The 20,540-nt window shown below is 40.0% G+C and overlaps 1 protein-coding gene across 1 annotated transcript; it reads left to right on the top strand.

The window, feature by feature from the left end:
- Positions 1–156: 156 nt before the first annotated feature.
- On the top strand, positions 157–20,540 carry LOC120632052 (structural maintenance of chromosomes protein 2). The gene is made up of 20 exons (XM_039901817.1): positions 157–444; positions 1,464–1,613; positions 2,304–2,465; positions 2,691–2,801; positions 3,066–3,187; positions 3,358–3,514; positions 3,827–4,018; positions 4,825–4,960; positions 5,861–6,036; positions 6,577–6,760; positions 8,478–8,551; positions 9,205–9,351; positions 10,660–10,881; positions 12,088–12,230; positions 12,904–13,116; positions 13,487–13,715; positions 14,386–14,580; positions 14,937–15,353; positions 19,812–20,021; positions 20,353–20,540. The coding sequence occupies exons 1-20, from the start codon at positions 277–279 to the stop codon at positions 20,464–20,466; spliced, it is 3,522 nt and encodes a 1,173-aa protein (XP_039757751.1). The 5' UTR covers positions 157–276; the 3' UTR covers positions 20,467–20,540.

Raw genomic sequence — 20,540 nt, forward strand, 5'->3', positions numbered from 1 at the left:
AATATACACAAATATATATCAATTATGAAATAAAAACATTCTTGGCTATATTTGGATGCATAGCCAAATAAATATACAGACAAGTTAAAAAAATGAGAACCCAGAGCTGTAACGTAAGCCAGTTATCATTTAAAAAAACAACAAAGAATTAAAAATCTGTGCAACGGACAACGGTTCCCGCTGTTCCGCGATCTTGTTTACTATGTTTTAATTTAATGTTTTGTTCAATAATTACTGTAATTTTAAGTAAAATTTAATGTATTCGACGCCAACAAGATGTACATTAAATCTATTGTACTGGACGGGTTTAAATCATACGGTACCCGTGTGGAAGTGACTGGCTTCGACCCGGAATTCAATGCCATCACAGGATTAAATGGCACTGGAAAATCAAATATTTTGGATTCTATATGTTTTGTGCTCGGGATCACTAATTTATCTAATGTACGTAGTAATTTACATTATTATTGGGTATTGGAGGAGATTGTATAGTACTTAAGATTTACCGCCAAATCTATTGTAAATTCTATTGATTTATGAAACACACTACCCTGATTATCAACATGATCAACCCATTAGCGGCCTACTAAAGGGCTCGGCAGAAAAACATGTACCTAAGAATATTTTGCTTTGTTCTATTTTGTCATTTACTGGAATTAGAGAGTATTCAAAGAAGATGCTAGGAAGTCCCAGCTATATCACCATGAGCTTAAAATCTTTGGTCTTGTGGAGTCCTTACTGACTTCATTTATAATGTTAAATGTAAATAAATTATTGTACAATAATTTTTAACAGTCAAATAATTTTAATCCCTATCCTAATATTTAGGTACATTGTAAGGTAAACCCACTATGCAGCCCCAATGGGATAAGATAGGCTTTTGTTATCAAAGTTTATGTTTAATAACCTGAGAATTATGGGTTAGCGCCATCTAATGAACTTGGAGGTGGTACTGATTGTCTCTTAATATAGAAATTCCAACACCTCACAATTATTGGCCTGACTATCTAATGGAAGGTTGGTTCAGACTCAATGCTCTGTAAAGTTAGGGTAAAATCAGACTCATGCATCCTGTTTTCAGACTCTATTTATCTAGACTTTGCATAGTAAGTGCGCTTGGCAAAATAAAAAACAGGATTGCACAATAAGTGACTTTATTTTACTAGCATTGAGCCCATTTTGCTTTGACATTACAGTATTTCAATATATTATCAAAATAAAGCTTAATATATCATGGATTTCCGCAAAGTAATGCCTGCTTCTATCCACAATTTCAATACTTGAAAACACCTCCACAATTCAGAATGTGCAAATCTTAATCATTTTACAGCAGTATGAATAGGAGTTTCCAATGTTAAAATAGATAGAGTATTGAAATAGTGTTTGACAATTAAGTGTACAGTTAACTAGTTCAAGTCCTATTATTTAGGTACCATGTAAGTAACAAATCATTACTGTTCAAGGTAAGAGCTGGGAGTCTTCAGGAGTTGATATACAAACATGGTCAGGCTGGTATTACCAAGGCAACAGTCAGTATCACATTTGATAACAGGGACAAAGCACACTGCCCTATAGGTTATGAAAACCATGATGAAATAACTGTTACAAGACAGGTAAGAGATAAATTATGAATTGTATCAAGGAGATAACAAAATTAGAATTATGAATTAAATTGTATGTTGGCATAAAAAGTACCTGTGTGATTGAACTCCAAAAGAACAATTTTTTTGGGCTCTACTGCATCGAGGTAAAGATAATGTCTTATTAGTTCTTAATATTCAAATATTACAACTGAAGGTTCTGGTTGAACAAGCACAGAGACAAGCCCAGGAGAAGATGAATTTGGTCAATGGATTTTAGAGCTCTAAGGTGCTACAGTGGAGGCCCTACACTGGACAGCACAGTATTTGTTTCTACAAACACTAACTAGGTGAATGACATGACTAGCAGAGGGGAGTGTGGAAATCAGTCAGTGGTTGTCCATTGATTCAAATGATCATGATAAAAATGACTGGTTGTCATATGTACCGCTGCATATTGCCTGGGATGAGTTATAAGTCTAGGAAAATATTAAATTTATTTTCGATATATAACACTATAATAATAATAACTAGATGGACCTCTTCATGCTTACATTACTTAAAAAATATATACATGGTTATAACTACATTCTATATTTAAAACTTTAGCCTGGTACCAAGCCAAGGATTCTAAACTCGGAGGGCACGGGGTAAAAACTTAGCCAGGTGTTTTTTTGTTATCAAAAAGCTAGTTCTGTTTAAAAATAGTAAAAATTGTTCCAGGTGGTAATGGGTGGTAAGAACAAGTACCTGATAAATGGCATCAACGTTCAGAACAAGAGGGTCAGTGACCTGTTCTGCTCGGTACAGCTCAATGTAAACAACCCACATTTTCTCATCATGCAGGGAAGGATCACGAAAGTGCTGAACATGAAGCCACCAGAGGTATATAACCAACTCTGATATTACTGTTACACTGAGAGCTAGTGTACTAAAATAAGAGTAAATGCAAGAAATAAAACTTTTTATTTTAAGTCATAGATTTAACCTCAACGCAAACTGCTTTGTTTTACTGCTTTGTATCTGTCGGACTCTATAGCTCAAACAGATAAACTAATTTCCATGGGTTTTTTTTATCTGATAGTAAAATAATAACCTCTCGTATTTCAGATATTATCAATGGTAGAGGAAGCAGCTGGTACAAGAATGTACGAAACTAAGAAACAAGCTGCACAGAAAACTATTGAGAAGAAAGACGCTAAACTTCTACAACTCAATGATGTAAGCCCTGTGGTTGGAAACGGTGTGCCACTCATAAATACACTCGTAAATAAGTACCACCCACTTGATTGAGAAAAATGATCATGATTTCTTTAAAAGTAACCAAAAAGAAGGTTTGACCACCTTAACTAATTGTAATAGCAACACATTTACATTCTTCTATTTCCAATAAAATATTTAATAACTTACAACTTTCAACATTTTTCATAATCAGGTTACTTTTAGATATAATTTAATAATGTTCCTTTATTATTATACATACAGATTATCAAAGAAGACATTGCTCCCAAACTGCAGAAGTTGCAGGATGAACGTGCACAGTTTCAAGAGTATCAGAAAGTAGTTCGAGAGTTAGAAAATCTAAGCAGACTCTATGTGGCTTTTAAGTAAAAAAATATTTTATCTTTAATTTACTTTGACTCTCATTCTTGGTGGAGAAATGACTGAACTGCCTTTTTTATTCCCATTAAAGTTAAGACTTTGACTGCAATTTCACAAGTCTTCTGATTTTATTGCAAATCTGTGTTACTTTATATTAAAGTACCTTTCTTCCCAGGTATGTAACAGCAGAGGAGAATGCCAAGGAAGCCGCTAATAAAGTCATAGAAGTACAGAATGACATCAAAAGTAAGAAAGAGACCATCAAATCCAATGAGATTGAGGCCGTAGAGCTGGATAAACAAGTTATTGAGATTAATAAGAAAATTGATGAGGTATGTATATCGTAATTATTTCCGCAATCGGGGCTGCTACAATGTGGATGTCTATCGACATTAAATAAAATTTTTGGTTGTTTGTTTGAATGCTCTAATTGTAGCTACTCTTGTTTGGTGTACAACAATAAGAGTGTTTGAGTTTATTCTTTTGGGGAAAGTAATGGGCTGATCTTAACATCACGCCTGTTAAGAGCCAGGTGGTGTGCGCGGTGGGTATATTGTGTAGAGCGGGCGATGGTTAGTTGGTATCAGAGGAGCGCCAATCAGTTAATATTATGGTGATGTAACGATAGTGTCGTGTGTCCGCAGGAATCAGGCAGCGTGCTCAGACAGCTGGAGCGGGAAGTGCAGGGCGGGGAGCGGGGCGAGGCGGGCGCGGGCGCGGCGCACAAGGCCGCGCGCGACGCGCTGGCGTCGCAGGAGAAGAGAGCGCGCCTGCTGGAACGCGCGCTGGCCGACGACAACGCCGCGCTGGCCGACAAGAAGCAAGTGTTGGACCAGGTACACCTGACCGGACCCTGATACTGAAGCCAGAATCAGTGTTTCATTCCTTCGACCCGAAGTGCACATTTAAAGAATCGATTTGATTAAACGAAACGAAATATATCAATTATTTCATCCGAGACCCTTCCAGTCGCTGCGGCCATAACTTATTTTTATTATATTAAACCTTCGGTGCCGATTGTATGCGTTCTGGAGTTGGGACCGCGTATCGGTAAACGTAGTGTGGGCGATCTTAAAAAGGCTGGATAACAAAGGGGAGCCGTGTGTGGTGGCGCGCTCTTGGAAAGGCCTACGTTCAGCAGTTTATTTTATATTTTTATTTTATTTATTCATTCGTAACCATAAGTGAGGCATTATAAAAAGTATTGTTACAAATATAGTCTTAGGTGACAGTTTATACAAACACGAGCAGTTCAATGAATAAATTTGTGCGTGCAAGTTTATACAAACACGAGCAGTTCAATGAATAAATTTGTGCGTGCATGCGTGTGCATTACGAGTACGCGTGCGCGTGTGTGCAGACTTGTGCGTTTGGATTATGGAGGGTAGAGGTAAGGAGAGTCATCTGTGTATATGAAAAAGTGTCGTCAAAATGTATTAAATTAGGATGGCGCCACATTTGCATCAGGGTAACTCTTAAAAGAAGCGCCAAATATAAATATTGTTAGAGTAGGCTTGAAAAATAAACGAGGAAGTATGGAGATACAAGGAAGTAAGGTTATACCCTCCATAGTTTGGATGTATTTAATATTAGCCATAACATACATAGATGTATAAATGTCCGTGGGTCGCGTGGCTGGCAGGTGTCGGCGACCTTCGAGCGGCTGCGCGCGGCCAGCGCGGAGGGCGAGGCGGCGCTGGCGCAGGCGCAGCAGCGCTTCCTGGCCGTGAGCTCGGGCCTGGAGGGCGCCTCCGAGTCGCTGCAGGACCAGCTCATGGGTGCGCCCAGTGCCCACATTGGATGGGAAAGCTATCTGCTTCTTACCTTGCTTGCACTCCTAGCCCCGTATGATGCCACACATTAAAGTCAAAGTCAAAAATATCTTTATTCAAGCAGGCCCACAGGTGGCACTTTTGATGCGTACATAAGAACCACACGGTAGTGAGATGATGGCGATAACCACATTCGTAAACTTAAAACTAAAGCTACGAGGGTTCCAAACGCGTCCCGGTCTAAGAAGAAGCCCACAACAAACTTAGCCGGGTGTTTAGTGTCGTTAGAAGAGCAACCTGGTTAGAGCAATAATTTACACCCAAGCTTTTTTATCGTTTACGTATTCCTTTATACTATAATAGGACTTTTCTATAAACTTACGTTTAATACAACTTTGAAGTTTTTAAGAGACATCTCCGAGATGACAATTGGTAGTTTATTGTAGAATTCTAGCAATTTCCTTTAAACGAATTATGAATTTTATGTAACCTAGTATATTGCACTGTAAGTTTATTCTTACTTCTAATGTTTAAATTATTGCAGTCACATTTTTTCTTAAATTTAGAATAGTTTTTATGAACATACATTAAATTTTCAAATATGTACTGACTATGCACTGTCATTATTTTAAAATCTTTAAATTTATCTCTCAATGACTCTCTCGGACCCATTTTGTAGATAGAACCAACAGCCCTCTTCTGCAGCACGAAAAAATTTATAACATTATAACTTCCCTTCACATATAAAATATATTGAGCCAAAATAAATTGTTACCTTAAGTAGCTAAGTCTGACAAATTCATTACCGACGGTATCGGAGCAGCATGGCCAAAGCTCCGTATAACGAAAGGGTCTGTGTCCAACGGTCTAGATAAAGTTAACATTTGTGTACTTCCTATCCGCCAGCGGCCAAGCAGGAAGCGTCGGAGGCCTCCACCCGGATATCGCAGAGTTCGATGGAGAAGAAGCACGCGGAGGAGAGGCTCAAGACGTTGCAGAAGGAGTTCAAGACCAGCAGCGCGCAGTACGAGAAAGACCGGCGCAGCATCGACAAGCACCAGGCAGAGGTGGACGAACTGCAGGTAAGCGAGAGAGAAAATGAGGTTGACTTATTCATCATCAGAGAACTCTGAGGCATTTAAGTTTCATCTGGTCGTTTGCCTTCAGTTAGAAAATTTGATATTTAATTGCTTAAAACGAATTTAACATTGAAAAATGAGGGGTGCAATCCGGCTATGGCACTTTCTCCGAAAGGCGGTCTCGGTCACGGTGAGGGCACGTCGGCTCACAGTAGCGTGGTGGCTGCGCTATGTGTTCGTGAAGGCACGCCAGTGGTGAATTTACTCGAATTTACTCCTACATCATTTTAATCAAATATCCAGGTTCTATCCGATACGATGAGAGGAGAGATCGGATGTGGACGGCGTTTTAGGGTCGCGGACACGCGTTTGTAGTTTGCGGGCCACACGCACCCGACTAAAAGTCTGGCCATACTGCTTCTTCATCTTACCGGGCAAGTGTCCGTCCTCGATCACTGCGGCCAGCCGAGCCCACTCCAGAAGCTGAGTAGGCGCCAGTCAATATTGGTGGGTCCGTGGATGAGTACAGTCCGTGTCCCGCAGGCGCAGCTGGCGGGCACGAGCCACAGCGAGGCGCGCAGCCGCGAGCTGGCGGACGAGGTGCGCTCGCTGCAGGGCGCGCTGCGCGGCAAGCGCGACCGCGCCGACGCGCTGGCGGCGCGCCTGCAGCGCTGCAACTTCCACTACTCGCCGCCCGAGCACAACTTCGACACCCGACGCGTGTTCGGTGAGCGGACGAGCCCGCTTCCTTATTGTCTCCCGCCCGGCGGTAGAGGCACTACAAACAGACTATTCGATTCATTTCGATTTTTTTTATTCCCATATTATGAATACGGTAATGTGTTATCTATTTGTTAGATGAAAGGATAGGGAGTGACATAGGGTATCTCTGAAAAACAAACGGACGGATTTGTAAAAAGCCGTAATAAACGCGGTCGAAAAACGCAGGCAAGCTCATATCGTCATGTACGGTCTGTCAAAAACTATTAAAGGATGCATTTAAGATTCAGCCAATTCACAAAACAACTAAGATAAAATCGCCTTTATATAATTGATTTTAACAAAAAAAAGATATAGAAGAGGTTTGAAAATTATATAAAGAAACTGATAGATCGACCAGAAAAGTCTAGAAAACATTGACAAGATATAAGAACAAAAAAAAATCTAAAATTTAAAAGCAATAATATTCTAAATTTTAAACAATATCTTTCAGATAACTAGAACTTCAAAAAATATGGATACAAAAACTCGAACGACAAGCATATTAATCCAAATGATGCGGTACATCATGCAACTTAATTTTATAAAGATTTCTTCAAAAGAGTAAAATAGAACATACAAAAGAACTACAAAATTAAGGCATTAATTTTAATCCAGTTATAAAAATAGATGAAATTGAAAATTTAGGTTACATTGATTACAGCAAAGCTTTTGATACCATTAGTCACAACTCAATCTGTGTGGCATTGAAATTGTTTAAATTGAACAAAAATATATAAACATCATAAAATCTGTATATGCAAACGGTACAAGCACGGTAAACTTGAAGCCAGTGGAGAACCAATCCAAATTAAACAGAGGAGTAAGACAAGGTGACAATCTTTCACCAAAGTTCTTTAACGCTGTGCTTGAAAGTATATTCCGCAAGTTGAACTGGACTCAGAAAACATTAAGATTGGTGGTCATTATCCGCATTACTTTTAATGGAAAAAATATATACGCCTCTAGTCGATGGACACAGGTCGGCACGTTGCAAAACTTATTCCTTTCATGCCTGTGTGAACAGTTACATATATAGGTAAGTAAATATCCTTCACCAAGTCAAGCATTGAAGATGAATGTGAATTCAAATTAATTTATTGCAAGAGGAATAAATTTTAATCTGGAAGAAATTTTGGGCACTTAAAGAAATCCTAAAGGGGAATTATTGTTTAAATATAACTAACAAACAAAATTGAGTTGACACTTTTCTCCTCTCTAGTTTCTCTATGATTGTCAAACCTGGCTTATCACAAATAAAGTGAAACTTAAAATCAGATCTACTCAATACACAAAGTACGAAGATGCAGAATAAGACGAAGAACTAAAGAAACTGATGCGATAAAAAAAAAGCTCAAAAGCTTAAGTAGCAATCGAACGATATATCACGCTAACGAATCGAATATATCACGCTACACAGATAATAGGTGGACAGTACAAACCACATGGTGGAAGGGACCAGATGGTGAAAGGGATGTTGGCTGACCAAGCAAATGGTGGGCTGATGATATCAAAAAATACGAATAGAAAATAGGTGTTGATTGCACTGGTTGCCAAGATTCTTCTGGCTCACTTAGCCACCTGTTTCGTTATGAGACAAAAATGTGTGACTAGAGAGGTACATGACATGCTGATGAAGTTGATAATGCTAATGAATGCTCATCATGTGTTTCCTATTCTAACAGGCACAGTGTGTCGGCTGATCGACGTGGAGGATCAGCTTTACTGCACGGCGCTGGAAGAAGTCGCCGGTGGCAGGGTAAGTGGCGCGACGTCAATTATTACTCAAAAAAAAAGAATATAAAGTAATTATATTAAGTTTTTTTTTTAATGGCTAATTTTTTAAACGATTGTGATTGATCTTGATAGAATATTCACCGGCAGGTAGAATACAGGCAGGGGCGTGCACTTCATACACGCACAAAAGCACTGCATACCTATTTTCATATAACTGGCAACGGAGGAGGATTTTGTCATTTTATGCCGTTTTACTTCTTTATGCTTACCCTGGTCCAAAATCCTGTGCACGCCACTGATTATACAGGGAGTAACAAAAAAAACGTGTGAACCGTCACGGGACTCTTGGCAGATGTGAAACATCGAAATTGTTTTCTGTAAGTTATTCATAATAAAGCATTGCAAATTTGTTCCACAAATAAAAAAAATACCACCGAATAGATAACCACTCCTTTTTGGAAGTCGGTTAGTAATGATTGTTATTTTTTATTGTATTATTACGTAAGAAGTAGAAAAATTCAATCATAGAGCGTGGCGATCCGTCGCCACGCCAACAATCAGGTTTACCCTCCGCCTTTAGATGTTCCACATCAAAAGTAAATTTGTATTTCGGCCAAAGCCCTAAATGTAAGCGAATAGAGCTAGTTTAAAATGATGCGTGCGCCCGCCCCGCAGCTGTACAACGTGGTGGTGGACTCGGACGCCACCAGCAAGCTGCTGCTGCAGCGCGGGCGCCTGCAGGCGCGCACCACCATCATCCCGCTCAACAAGATCCGCGCGCACGTCGTGCCGCCCGCCAAGCTGCGCGCGGCGCAGGACATCGTGAGTTCCCGCTCATACATATGTTCACATCGTTGTTGTCAGTGTCGGGGTGTTTATCAGTATGTTATAGGTATTTACGTGTATTATATTCATAAAGTTATCCATCGGCTATCTTAGTACCCATAACACGAGCTACGAGTATGTTTACTTTGGGGCTAGATGGCGATGTGTGTATTGTCGTAGTTGTCGTAGTATTGTAAGAGGATGGTGATAACTCCGTTCGCCAACTTAAACCTAATAGTCTAGTCGACGAGCTTAAAATGAGATACCGCTCTTAAAATTATGTGCGATAGCGCATTGGACCCGGACTGGCGCCTTGAAAAATGTGCTAAAAGTGTGTATTCGAACATATAAAATTGCAAAAGTTATAAAAAATGAAAGGTGTAAAAAATGGCATTTCGTTTTTTGCCAATATTTCGTAAACTTATCATATTGAAGAAATTTAAAAAATAAGATTCTCAGAGAGGAGGAAATTTCCAATAAAAAACCGCCAAGTCCCAGAACTCTTATCTCCATTATTTAGCCCACAACAAACTTAGCCAGGTATTTTTTTTTTGTTATCACAGTAAATATACATCATTTTTTCACCGATTTCCTCTTTCTTCCACCGATCTTTCACTATTCAGGCTGTTAAGCTTTGGAATACCTTGCCTCTTGAAATCCCAGAGGCACAGTCTATTACCATTTTTAAAAAAACTTATTAAAGATCATTTTTTTGTCTGAATCTGTATATACTTGTGTATTATTGATATTTATTATATCAGTATCTATATATTTTATTGTAAATTTATTATATGTATATATTATATAGGTATATATATTATTTATTTAAATGCACCACCTACCTCTCTTCTTGAACTGTGTTTAACGCCATTGGTTGCCTGGAAGAGAGCGCTATGTAGCGATAAGGCCGCCAAATTGTATACTTTTAGTTAATTTTTTATTTATATTTTACGAATATTCATTCATTCATTCAATATTAAACTATTAAGTAAGAGAAATTCACACCCAAGCTCAGAACTATCTCTACGTGATCAAATCAGAAATGAGATCCGGGGCATATAGCTCGGAGAACCGATGAACGTGGGGTCTTAAGGTGCGGGAAGTGCAACCCCGCACCGGTAAACGCAGCGTTGGTCGACCCCAACCAGGTGGACGGATGACATCGAACGAATCGCGGGGAGCCGCTGGTTACGAGTGGCCCAGAATCGTGGGGTTTAGAGCGCGAAAAGCATCTGTGTTCAGCAGTGGACGTCAACAGCTTGAAGTGACGATAGCTCGGTACGTATGCGTGCGTCCGACCCGCAGGCGGGCGGCGCGGACAAGGTGCGGCCGGCGCTGGAGCTGGTGACGTTCCCGGAGGCGCTGCGGCCCGCCATGCAGTACATCTTCGGCGGCGCGCTGGTGTGCAGCGACCTGGACGTGGCCAAGCGCGTCACCTACCACCCGGCCGTGCGCTGCCGCTGCGTCACGCTGGACGGCGACGTGTTCGACCCCTCGGGCGTGCTGTCCGGCGGCGCCCGCCACAAGGTGCGCTCCCATGACCTATGGATTATAATAATGTCTTTCTTGCCAGGTTGTGAGTAGGTGTAGTGTAGTCAATTTGAATTGTGCAATTTCACTGCAATCAGCCACACAATGGCATGGCATTATTACATGTTAGTCAAAGTCAAAAATATCTTTATTCAAGTAGGCCCATAGGTGGCACTTTTGATGCGTACATTAGAATTACACGGTAGTGAGATGATGGCGAAAACCACATTCGTAAACTTAAAAGCTACGAGGGTTCCAAACGCGTCCCGGTCTAAGAAGAAGCCCACAACAAACTTAGCCGGGTGTTTTTTATTTGTTATCACCATCTCACAATGTTATTTAAAATTATTAGAAGAGCAACCTGGTTAGAGCAATAATTTACATTTAATCTTTTTTATCGATTACGTAGCCCTTTATACTATAATAGGACTTTTCTAGGCATGTTAGAAATCTCAATCGTTTAACGTTTGGGATTTCTAACATGCCTAGGACTCAGTATATATACATATAGCTCCGTGCATTATTAGTATTCATTATATAAGATAATATTTCTTTACATATGAAAATTAAGTAACTTGTGAATTGTATAATCGAGCTATAGCATGTTTTTTTTGACGTGACAACGTCTTATAATTCGATGGAGCCGGCTGCACGCACGAACATGACGAATGCGGCGTTACCTCACTCTGAGGCGTTCCATTCAAGGCTTGAAGTGCAAGCGAGAGCGCGGAACGAGCGACAGAGAGACACAGTCGGCCTCCGCGTTCGACATCTGTCTCTCTCCTACTGGAGTGAGCGATGCGTCCGCGTGGACGGCTTCTATACAATAATACATTAACATGTTTTCGGCAAGGATGAAGTGCAGTGAAAAGTGAATGTGTGAATTGTTTATAGGAACGATAATATCTATCAAACAAATAAAATTAAAATTTTCTTTTGTAAAATGCAACCATTTTCATCAGTATTTTCTTACGACGTTGTCACGTTCAACTATCGTCCGTAAGCCGACTTTACAGACAACCAATTTTTTAATTTATTTTATTTGGTCGGGATGTAGGACGTCTACATATAATATATATAATGGTTGGAAATTAAAATGAACATCGACATCATTCCTGCCTTATCAACTGTAGATGAAAATCGGATAAATGAACAAAACTCAAATTGAAAGATGTAATAAAATCACCGGGCGCGGGTCCGCAGGGCGGCTCGGTGCTGGTGCAGCTGGCGGAGCTGCGCGCGCTGGAGGGCGAGGTGCGCGCGGCGGAGGCGCGGCTGGCGCACTGCTCCGCCGAGCTGGCCGCCACGCAGCACGCCGCCGACGCCTACTCCGCGCTGCAGCAGAAGTACGTCCCTTCCCGCGACTCTTCCCGCGACTGAGGCAATGTGCGGCGTCCTCTGTGCTCACCGGCCCGTGATTATATTTGAATTGCCTCTTCGAGTAGTGCAGGTTAGCGATTACAGCTTTGTATGCTTCTGCCTATTCAGAGGCGAAGTAAGACTTAGCTACAGTCGCGGTTCCAGCGTTATTCTGGGGTGTTACTTAGTCAAAACTCTTTCTGCGATCAATTTTCTCCTTCCGGCAACGTTGTTCATAACGTTTCCCATCATGACGAGTTGTTCGAGTACGTGTTTCTTGAACCTGAGCATTAGATCAGGTGTCAAAGTCGTCTCTAATCACTGTCTGCGTCCATATCGATAACTATTATGTATTATAAGCGTTCTAAACTGTTTGTATGATAAATGATAGAGATTTGCTTGAAATTTATAAGTAACCGTATTTCCTTTGAGAATAATTGATAATGGTATAGTATAAAAAGGCTTATGAAATATTCCATGCTGCTTATATTTAGTAGAGCTTTTTGTAACAGAGCTGGGCCAGAGAAATACGGCAACGCTCATTTCTACCACCGATGTAATCACAGACACTCGAGGCTTAACAAATAGGATACAGTGTAGGACAGTGCAAGCATGCCCTGCGTATGGTTGCTCAGTGCTACATGACCGGCGCGTGCGCAGGCTGGAGATGAGCGAGCACGCGCTGCGCGTGGTGCGCGAGCGCGCGGCCAGCACGCCGCACGCGCAGCTGCTGCAGGAGGTGGAGGCGCTCAACCGGCGCGTGGCGCAGCTGGCGGCGGCCGAGGCGGCCGACCGCCGCACGCAGGCCGACACGGCGGCGCGCGCGCGCGACCTGGAGGCCAAGGTCAAGGACATCAAGGGGCATCGCGAGCGGTGCGTACGAACCGCCGCTTCTTACCCGTTCATGCCATCCCGGTGGCTCCTGCTCCTATACAAACATCCTTTTTGATCTTGAATCATTAAATTCAGTTGATTTAAAAGCTTAAAGACCACACCTGTCGAATCTGTCGAAAGAATAGGCTCAAGTGATCTGAGCGAGTCAAGAATAGCTTATTTATGTGACATAACAGATCGTTGTTATATTTTAAAAATCATATCAAATACTATTTTTACATTGCATTATACTTTCTGAATTATCAAGTAGCATACCTATATCGAGACGATTGGTTTTAGCAGTCCCATGTTTAAAGTTGTTGTTTTGAGTCTATAATCATCGAACCGAATCTGTAATTTATAACCACAGAGAGTTCAAAAAGGCGGAAGAGGCATTGAAGAAAGCGAAAAAAGACGCGGAACACCACAGCAATTCCTGGAAGCAGAGGGAACAAGAGTTTGAAACACTGCGCTTGGAGGTGGAGGAGTTGGAGAAAGCGGTCGAGTCCAGCGCGAGACAACTGCAGGAGACCAAGGACAGTTTAGTGGAGTTGCAGACAGCCCTGCAAGCAGCTAAGGAGGAGCACAATAATGCTACCGTGAGATCCTTAAAATGTTCGATACGATACAACCCTAGTCTCCAAAAAACCGAGAATTACAAAACAAGCGTTGAATCTGCTTAAGAGACAAACCAAAAAAAAGGTATCAAAAGTACCAACAATTGAATATTATACAAATGAGGTTTCACGACACCGGTCGCCTTTTATAAATCAAACAACTAGCGAATTTCTAACGCAACGCCAGCTTACCTAAATTGGCGGTTTGCGTACGCGTATTGTACCTTGTACTGATGCAAATGACAAGCATACAGAGCCTATAGAATCCCACAATTATTGATGTGTATTTTACGTAGAAAGTAAAAAAATAAGTATTTGATCTTTTATTCGGGCAAAACAAGGATTTGAATTTAAATACAAAAAATTAAATTTTAAATTAGAAAGAGCCGACACTAAATTATAAAAATAGTATGCAAAAAGCTTAACCCAAATAAATTGTTTCATGAAAGAGTTGTAAAACATAGCTAAACATAGCTAAGAACTTTCCCGGCTACTTTTCCCAAACCAAATTGAAATCAAAAGAGTTCGGTTCAGAAACTCACACAAACAGACGATCGCACGTACGTACACGCACCCATACGCACGCACACGTCAAAGTTACACACCAAGGTCGTTTCTGCGTCGGGGATTAAAATGGCAATAAAAATTGCAGGCTGCAGTGAAGGAGCTTCAAGCAAAGATCCGGCAGCAAAAGGCGGAAATCGCCAGCCGCAACTGCGACATCGCGCGGCTCGTGCAGCAGAAGGAGCAGCTGGCCAAGGGCAGCGCCGAGTTGGAGCTGAAGATCAAGGAGCTGGACTACACCATCAAGGAGCTTCAGATAGAGGCCGGCGACTGTGAGAAGCGGGTAACGTGTTCTATTTTTGTCCATTAATGCTCACACAACACATGCAGGCAACAATGATTAAAGAAAAAAAAGTTTGTTGTGGGCTGTCATATGTTAACGAATGTTGATATCACCATCAACTCACAATAATGTAAACTTATATGTACATATTTCACACATATGTACAGGCTTCATAAGTGCCTGTAATAGGACACATATTTTTTAAATCAGAATCTTACTTTTCTATAGTTTTCAATTTCCACTCAGAACACCTCTTTAAATGAATACCATTACCCTCACAATTTTATGTGTATCCCTTAATGTTCCTCGTATGTCATTGAATTCGGCGAAGTAACGGGTCAACAACTGCGATGCAGATCCGGAGCCTGGAGAGCGAGCACGCGTGGATCGCGGCGGAGCGGCAGTACTTCGGGCTGCTGGGCGGCGCCTACGACTTCAGCGGCAAGCAGGCGCACCTGGCGGGCCCGCGCGTGGCGCAGCTGCGCGAGCGGCGCGACAAGCTGGCGCGCGGCCTCAACGCGCGCGCGCACACGCTGCTGGGCAAGGAGGAGGAGCAGTTCCAGGACGTCATGCGCAAGAAGCGGATCGTGGAGCAGGACCGCGCCAAGCTGGTGCAGGTCATGGCCGAGCTGGACGAGAAGAAGCGGCGCACGCTGGCCGCGGCCTGCGACCAGGTCACGCGCGACTTCGGCTCCATCTTCAGCTCCCTGCTGCCGGGCGCGCAGGCCGAGCTGCGCCCGCCGCCGGGCCAGAGCGTGCTGGACGGCTTGGAGGTGAGACGGCGCTCGCTGTGGGACTTCGTGTGCGTGTGCTAAAAAAATATAAAGAATGGAAGGCCAAGGTATTCAGATATTCACTTCAATACCCACAATGTTCAGGATGGCACTTAGATCTTTCATTAATTAACAGTATTATTGAAGCTAAATACCTAGTTTCTTATATTAAAGTATTCATTTTATAAAAGACATCATTAAAGCCCACCAACCTGCTTTAGAGCAGTGTTGTGGGTCTGTACTCTATAAACCTGACTTCCCAAGGAGTGAAATAAAACAACTGGACTGACTCTAATACTGTATATTAAGCTTCTCTATAATTCATATTACTTGTTACCTTCAAATGACTCTACTACCAGTTCGGAATGCTGTCTTCGGCAGAGAAGACCACTGGCAAGAAACTCTACCGTTGCTCTTTTATTCAATCAATTAAAACAACTTATAAACACAATTACAACATCATCATTACAACGTCATATGTAATAACGCTAGGCCCTTTGATACAAGACATATTTTAAGACAGGTCAAACATAACTACTATTATCACTTATAACATCAAGACTTTTGGAACAAGTTGTTTGTATAGAGCAACCTCTGCTACATAAACTGTCGGTATAAAGTTATGCTAGGGCTCCATATATGATACCTAAATAAACCAAGGGATGAGATATACTTATCTGATGCAACATCAGGTACAACCATAGTACCAACCACTTTTAACGACTCCATCACCAGTACATACGACTTGTTTCGCCACAACAAGATTTCGTTAAGTGTATCGTTTCCATTATAAATCATCTCAACCCAATTTGTAACGTTCTATCCACAATACTTTACTTAATCTCCTTTTTTCAATTCATTACTTTAAATCCGTCCTAACTTTTTCTTTGCCGCCAATCTAACTTGTCAAACTCGCGTCTCCCGCCATAGATCCTATACTTTTATTTGACAGTCTACTAAAGTCCATTATTCTATTTTCAATACATTATCAATGAGTATACAAACTATGATTTGTTGATATATTTAATATAATCATCGTGTTTATCATAGATAAAGTGCTGTAATTCCCTATTTCCTAACACGGCCATTCTGACAAGTACTTCGTTCTCGAAGTACATAGGGTTATTCTTTTTTAGGTATATGTTTTGTATCATATCATTTGTATATAGTCCTTAGGTACATACAATATCCTAACAAGTACATAATCTTATGTACACCTCTATAACGTTAGTTCAAATGGTATATAAGCACAAATATCATCAAATCAGTTACATTCTGTATACACTTTTATCAATAAACTGTAAACAATATTCTATCAAAAGATAGGCATAATCAAAACATTTTATAATTAAAGTGAAAGAGACCAAAAAAAAATTTCATTAAAATTCCACACTATTTAACATATTACAACAATATAATACTTCTAATAAAGTAAAATGATTAATTTTCAACAATGTAAATCAAAAATACTCATTTTCATTTATCTTGTACATTTTAACATGTACAATCACAATCCAAATATTTCCATCTCAATATAAATCTCAAACAATTTATCCTTTTGCCTCTAGTCCAACTTTATCAAAATATCCACACAGGTAATTGTATTTCCCATCAATTCTGTCATTAACATTGTTAGTCTCATTTAGTCACAGATGCAATCGGTACAGTCTAATAGTCAAACCAATATATACCAAAACACCAACACCCACTGGTGATATCAACAACATCATCACTCTCAAGTGATATCAATAACATCATCACCCACTGGTGATATCAACAACATCATCACTCTCAAGTGATATCAATAACATCATCACCCACTGGTGATATTCATATTTTTTCCACTGTCAAGTCAAGTAATATATAAGATAAATATAAATAAATTAATATAAAAACGCTAAGATGGAATTATTTCTATTATGGAGGGTTTACCTCTTTTTTTTATCATATCATCAAAAAAGCCAAGGTTTATGTTTAATTGTTATTTCTATTATTCAAAAATTATTTCAATCTAAACATCAATAAAATCACCCGTTTAACAGAATCATTTATTATACAAGGACTATTAAAATTTCAAATAGAAATTGAAAATTTAAACAACTGTAGACCTAAGTATAATATAATTATTTATAATGCAACTAATATATTTTCCTTTGCAGCAGCAACATTAATTTAGTTTATATTTGTATTTATTCTTAGATAATTTTAAGAACTTCTCTAACCATCATACTGAAAGATTATTAACCTAACCCATAACATTTAAGCTGACTCCCAATTATTTTCTTCGCACAATCCAACATAGACACTAAACTATTTCATTTAGCTATTCAGTAGTAATTTTCCCTATATGTATTGTTCTGATACATAATCATATTCTATTCTATTCTACCAACAAAATTTTTTTTTTTTTTGTTTTTTTTTTTGTTTTGTTTTATGTGTAATCTTTTATATGTTCTGAATAATTAACATAATCTCTCCTATCTCGGCTTTCCTGACAAGTACTTCGATCTCGAAGTACATAGAAAAGTTTCTAAATAAAAGTTAACAGCTCGGCTAACCTGACTAGTTGCTCAATATAAACTTGAAATCTTGTATGTAATAAATAAGAATCAAAAGAAAAATCTATTACACATTCCGTTCGGCTAACCTGACCAGTTAAATTATTTTAACCTGGACAGTCTAATAAAATAAAACTTAGCACAAATTCCATTTGGCTAACCTGATTAATTAAATAAAACTTGATAATTCAAATTAATCAAACTTATCACACATTCTGTTTGGCTAACTTGACTAGTTGGTTTATAACAAACAAAACAAATATAAATCAAATCTATTTTTGACTCCAAGTAAAAAAGAGCCACTAGGCCAGTTTCAAATAATAAGTACTATCTTTGCAAAGTAGAAACAACAAAAATAAAAAATTAAAATATCACATCAATTGGTTCTCCGGACCACATATCCTTATATAGAATTTCAACAAGCATGGTGCTTTGTCTCCAGAGTGTTTCTGTTTCAGCACATAGCAGCAAAAAGTTGAGGCATCATTAAAAACATCAAACTCTTTACTATGTCCACATTTGACGGGATGGTTCTAAAAAAAGTAAATCTGCATTAGAGAAAGGCATAAATTGGACATGAATAGGATCCCACTTCTGATGCTAAAAAAATATAAAAAATGGAAGGCCAAGGTATTCAGATATTCACTTCAATACCCACAATGTTCAGGATGGCACTTAGATCTTTCATTAATTAACAGTATTATTGAAGCTAAATACCTAGTTTCTTATATTAAAGTATTCATTTTATAAAAGACATCATTAAAGCCCACCAACCTGCTTTAGAGCAGTGTTGTGGGTCTGTACTCTATAAACCTGACTTCCCAAGGAGTGAAATAAAACAACTGGACTGACTCTAATACTGTATATTAAGCTTCTCTATAATTCATATTACTTGTTACCTTCAAATGACTCTACTACCAGTTCGGAATGCTGTCTTCGGCAGAGAAGACCACTGGCAAGAAACTCTACCGTTGCTCTTTTATTCAATCAATTAAAACAACTTATAAACACAATTACAACATCATCATTACAACGTCATATGTAATAACGCTAGGCCCTTTGATACAAGACATATTTTAAGACAGGTCAAACATAACTACTATTATCACTTATAACATCAAGACTTTTGGAACAAGTTGTTTGTATAGAGCAACCTCTGCTACATAAACTGTCGGTATAAAGTTATGCTAGGGCTCCATATATGATACCTAAATAAACCAAGGGATGAGATATACTTATCTGATGCAACATCAGGTACAACCATAGTACCAACCACTTTTAACGACTCCATCACCAGTACATACGACTTGTTTCGCCACAACAAGATTTCGTTAAGTGTATCGTTTCCATTATAAATCATCTCAACCCAATTTGTAACGTTCTATCCACAATACTTTACTTAATCTCCTTTTTTCAATTCATTACTTTAAATCCGTCCTAACTTTTTCTTTGCCGCCAATCTAACTTGTCAAACTCGCGTCTCCCGCCATAGATCCTATACTTTTATTTGTTAGTCTACTAAAGTCCATTATTCTATTTTCAATACATTATCAATGAGTATACAAACTATGATTTGTTGATATATTTAATATAATCATCGTGTTTATCATAGATAAAGTGCTGTAATTCCCTATTTCCTAACACGTGCGTGCGTGCGTGCGTGCGTGCCCGCCCCATCGACCATCGCTTTTACGCAGAAAATACCTGCCCACTGCCCATATCGCACGCTCACTCTTTTGCAGGCTAAAAAGAAATGTGTCTGGTTGTGTGTTTGTGTGTGACCGTATGTGTGTGAGTGCGTAAATGAGTGTGAGAGTGGATTATTGTGTGCGTGCGTGAACAACTTTTATGACGTTGTACAAATGCGGGCTAACTTGTGGCGTGCTGCACCTGTCCGCAGGTGAAGATCGGCTTCAACCACACGTGGAAGGAGTCGCTGGGCGAGCTGTCGGGCGGGCAGCGCTCGCTGGTGGCGCTGTCGCTGGTGCTGGCCATGCTGCTGTTCAAGCCCGCGCCGCTGTACATCCTGGACGAGGTGGACGCGGCGCTGGACCTGGCGCACACGCAGAACATCGGCCAGATGCTGAAGGAGCACTTCCGCCACTCGCAGGTACCCCGTCACCGCCACGCCCCAGCAGGCTAGCCCCGCTACATTAGGTGTATTGGAATTGTAGTGGAATAAAAAAACCTGACAGGCTTATGGCTCTACTTCAGTACTCGCGCAATCAGTATAACATTACACATTCAAAAAGAGACATAAAAACTCCTTGTACCAGACCATGGAAAATCAACTACGTGCAGATCATTTTGTCTGGTCTGTACAGTGGGAGCTAACATGCGAGTCAATTAGAAAATAGCTTAAAACTACCAAATTTTCTCACTCCTAAAACGATATAAATGACTGTTTGTTCCCAAATCTTAATAACAAACTTTTGTCCCAGTTCATCATAGTGTCTCTCAAGGACGGCATGTTCAACAACGCCAACGTACTGTTCCGCACGCGGTTCGTGGACGGCATGTCTTCGGTACAGCGGACAGTCAACCCGACGAGATGAACAGAACACATATTTTACAATCATTATAATTATTACTGTTAAGCTGTTCCAAAATGTTTCTTTAAATAAATATT

The sequence above is a fragment of the Pararge aegeria genome, chromosome 19 (assembly GCF_905163445.1).
Source record: "Pararge aegeria chromosome 19, ilParAegt1.1, whole genome shotgun sequence".
NCBI lineage: Eukaryota > Metazoa > Arthropoda > Insecta > Lepidoptera > Nymphalidae > Pararge > Pararge aegeria.

What these genes read in the sequence shown, in the direction of transcription:
- LOC120632052 (XM_039901817.1), top strand. Translation starts at nt 277, where the DNA reads ATGTACATTAAATCTATTGTACTGGACGGGTTTAAATCATACGGTACC. An exon ending in AACTTCTACAACTCAATGAT is followed by an intron (nt 2,802 to 3,065) that starts GTAAGCCCTGTG and finishes TTATACATACAG; the next exon opens with ATTATCAAAGAAGACATTGC. An exon ending in TGCGCGCGGCGCAGGACATC is followed by an intron (nt 9,352 to 10,659) that starts GTGAGTTCCCGC and finishes TCCGACCCGCAG; the next exon opens with GCGGGCGGCGCGGACAAGGT.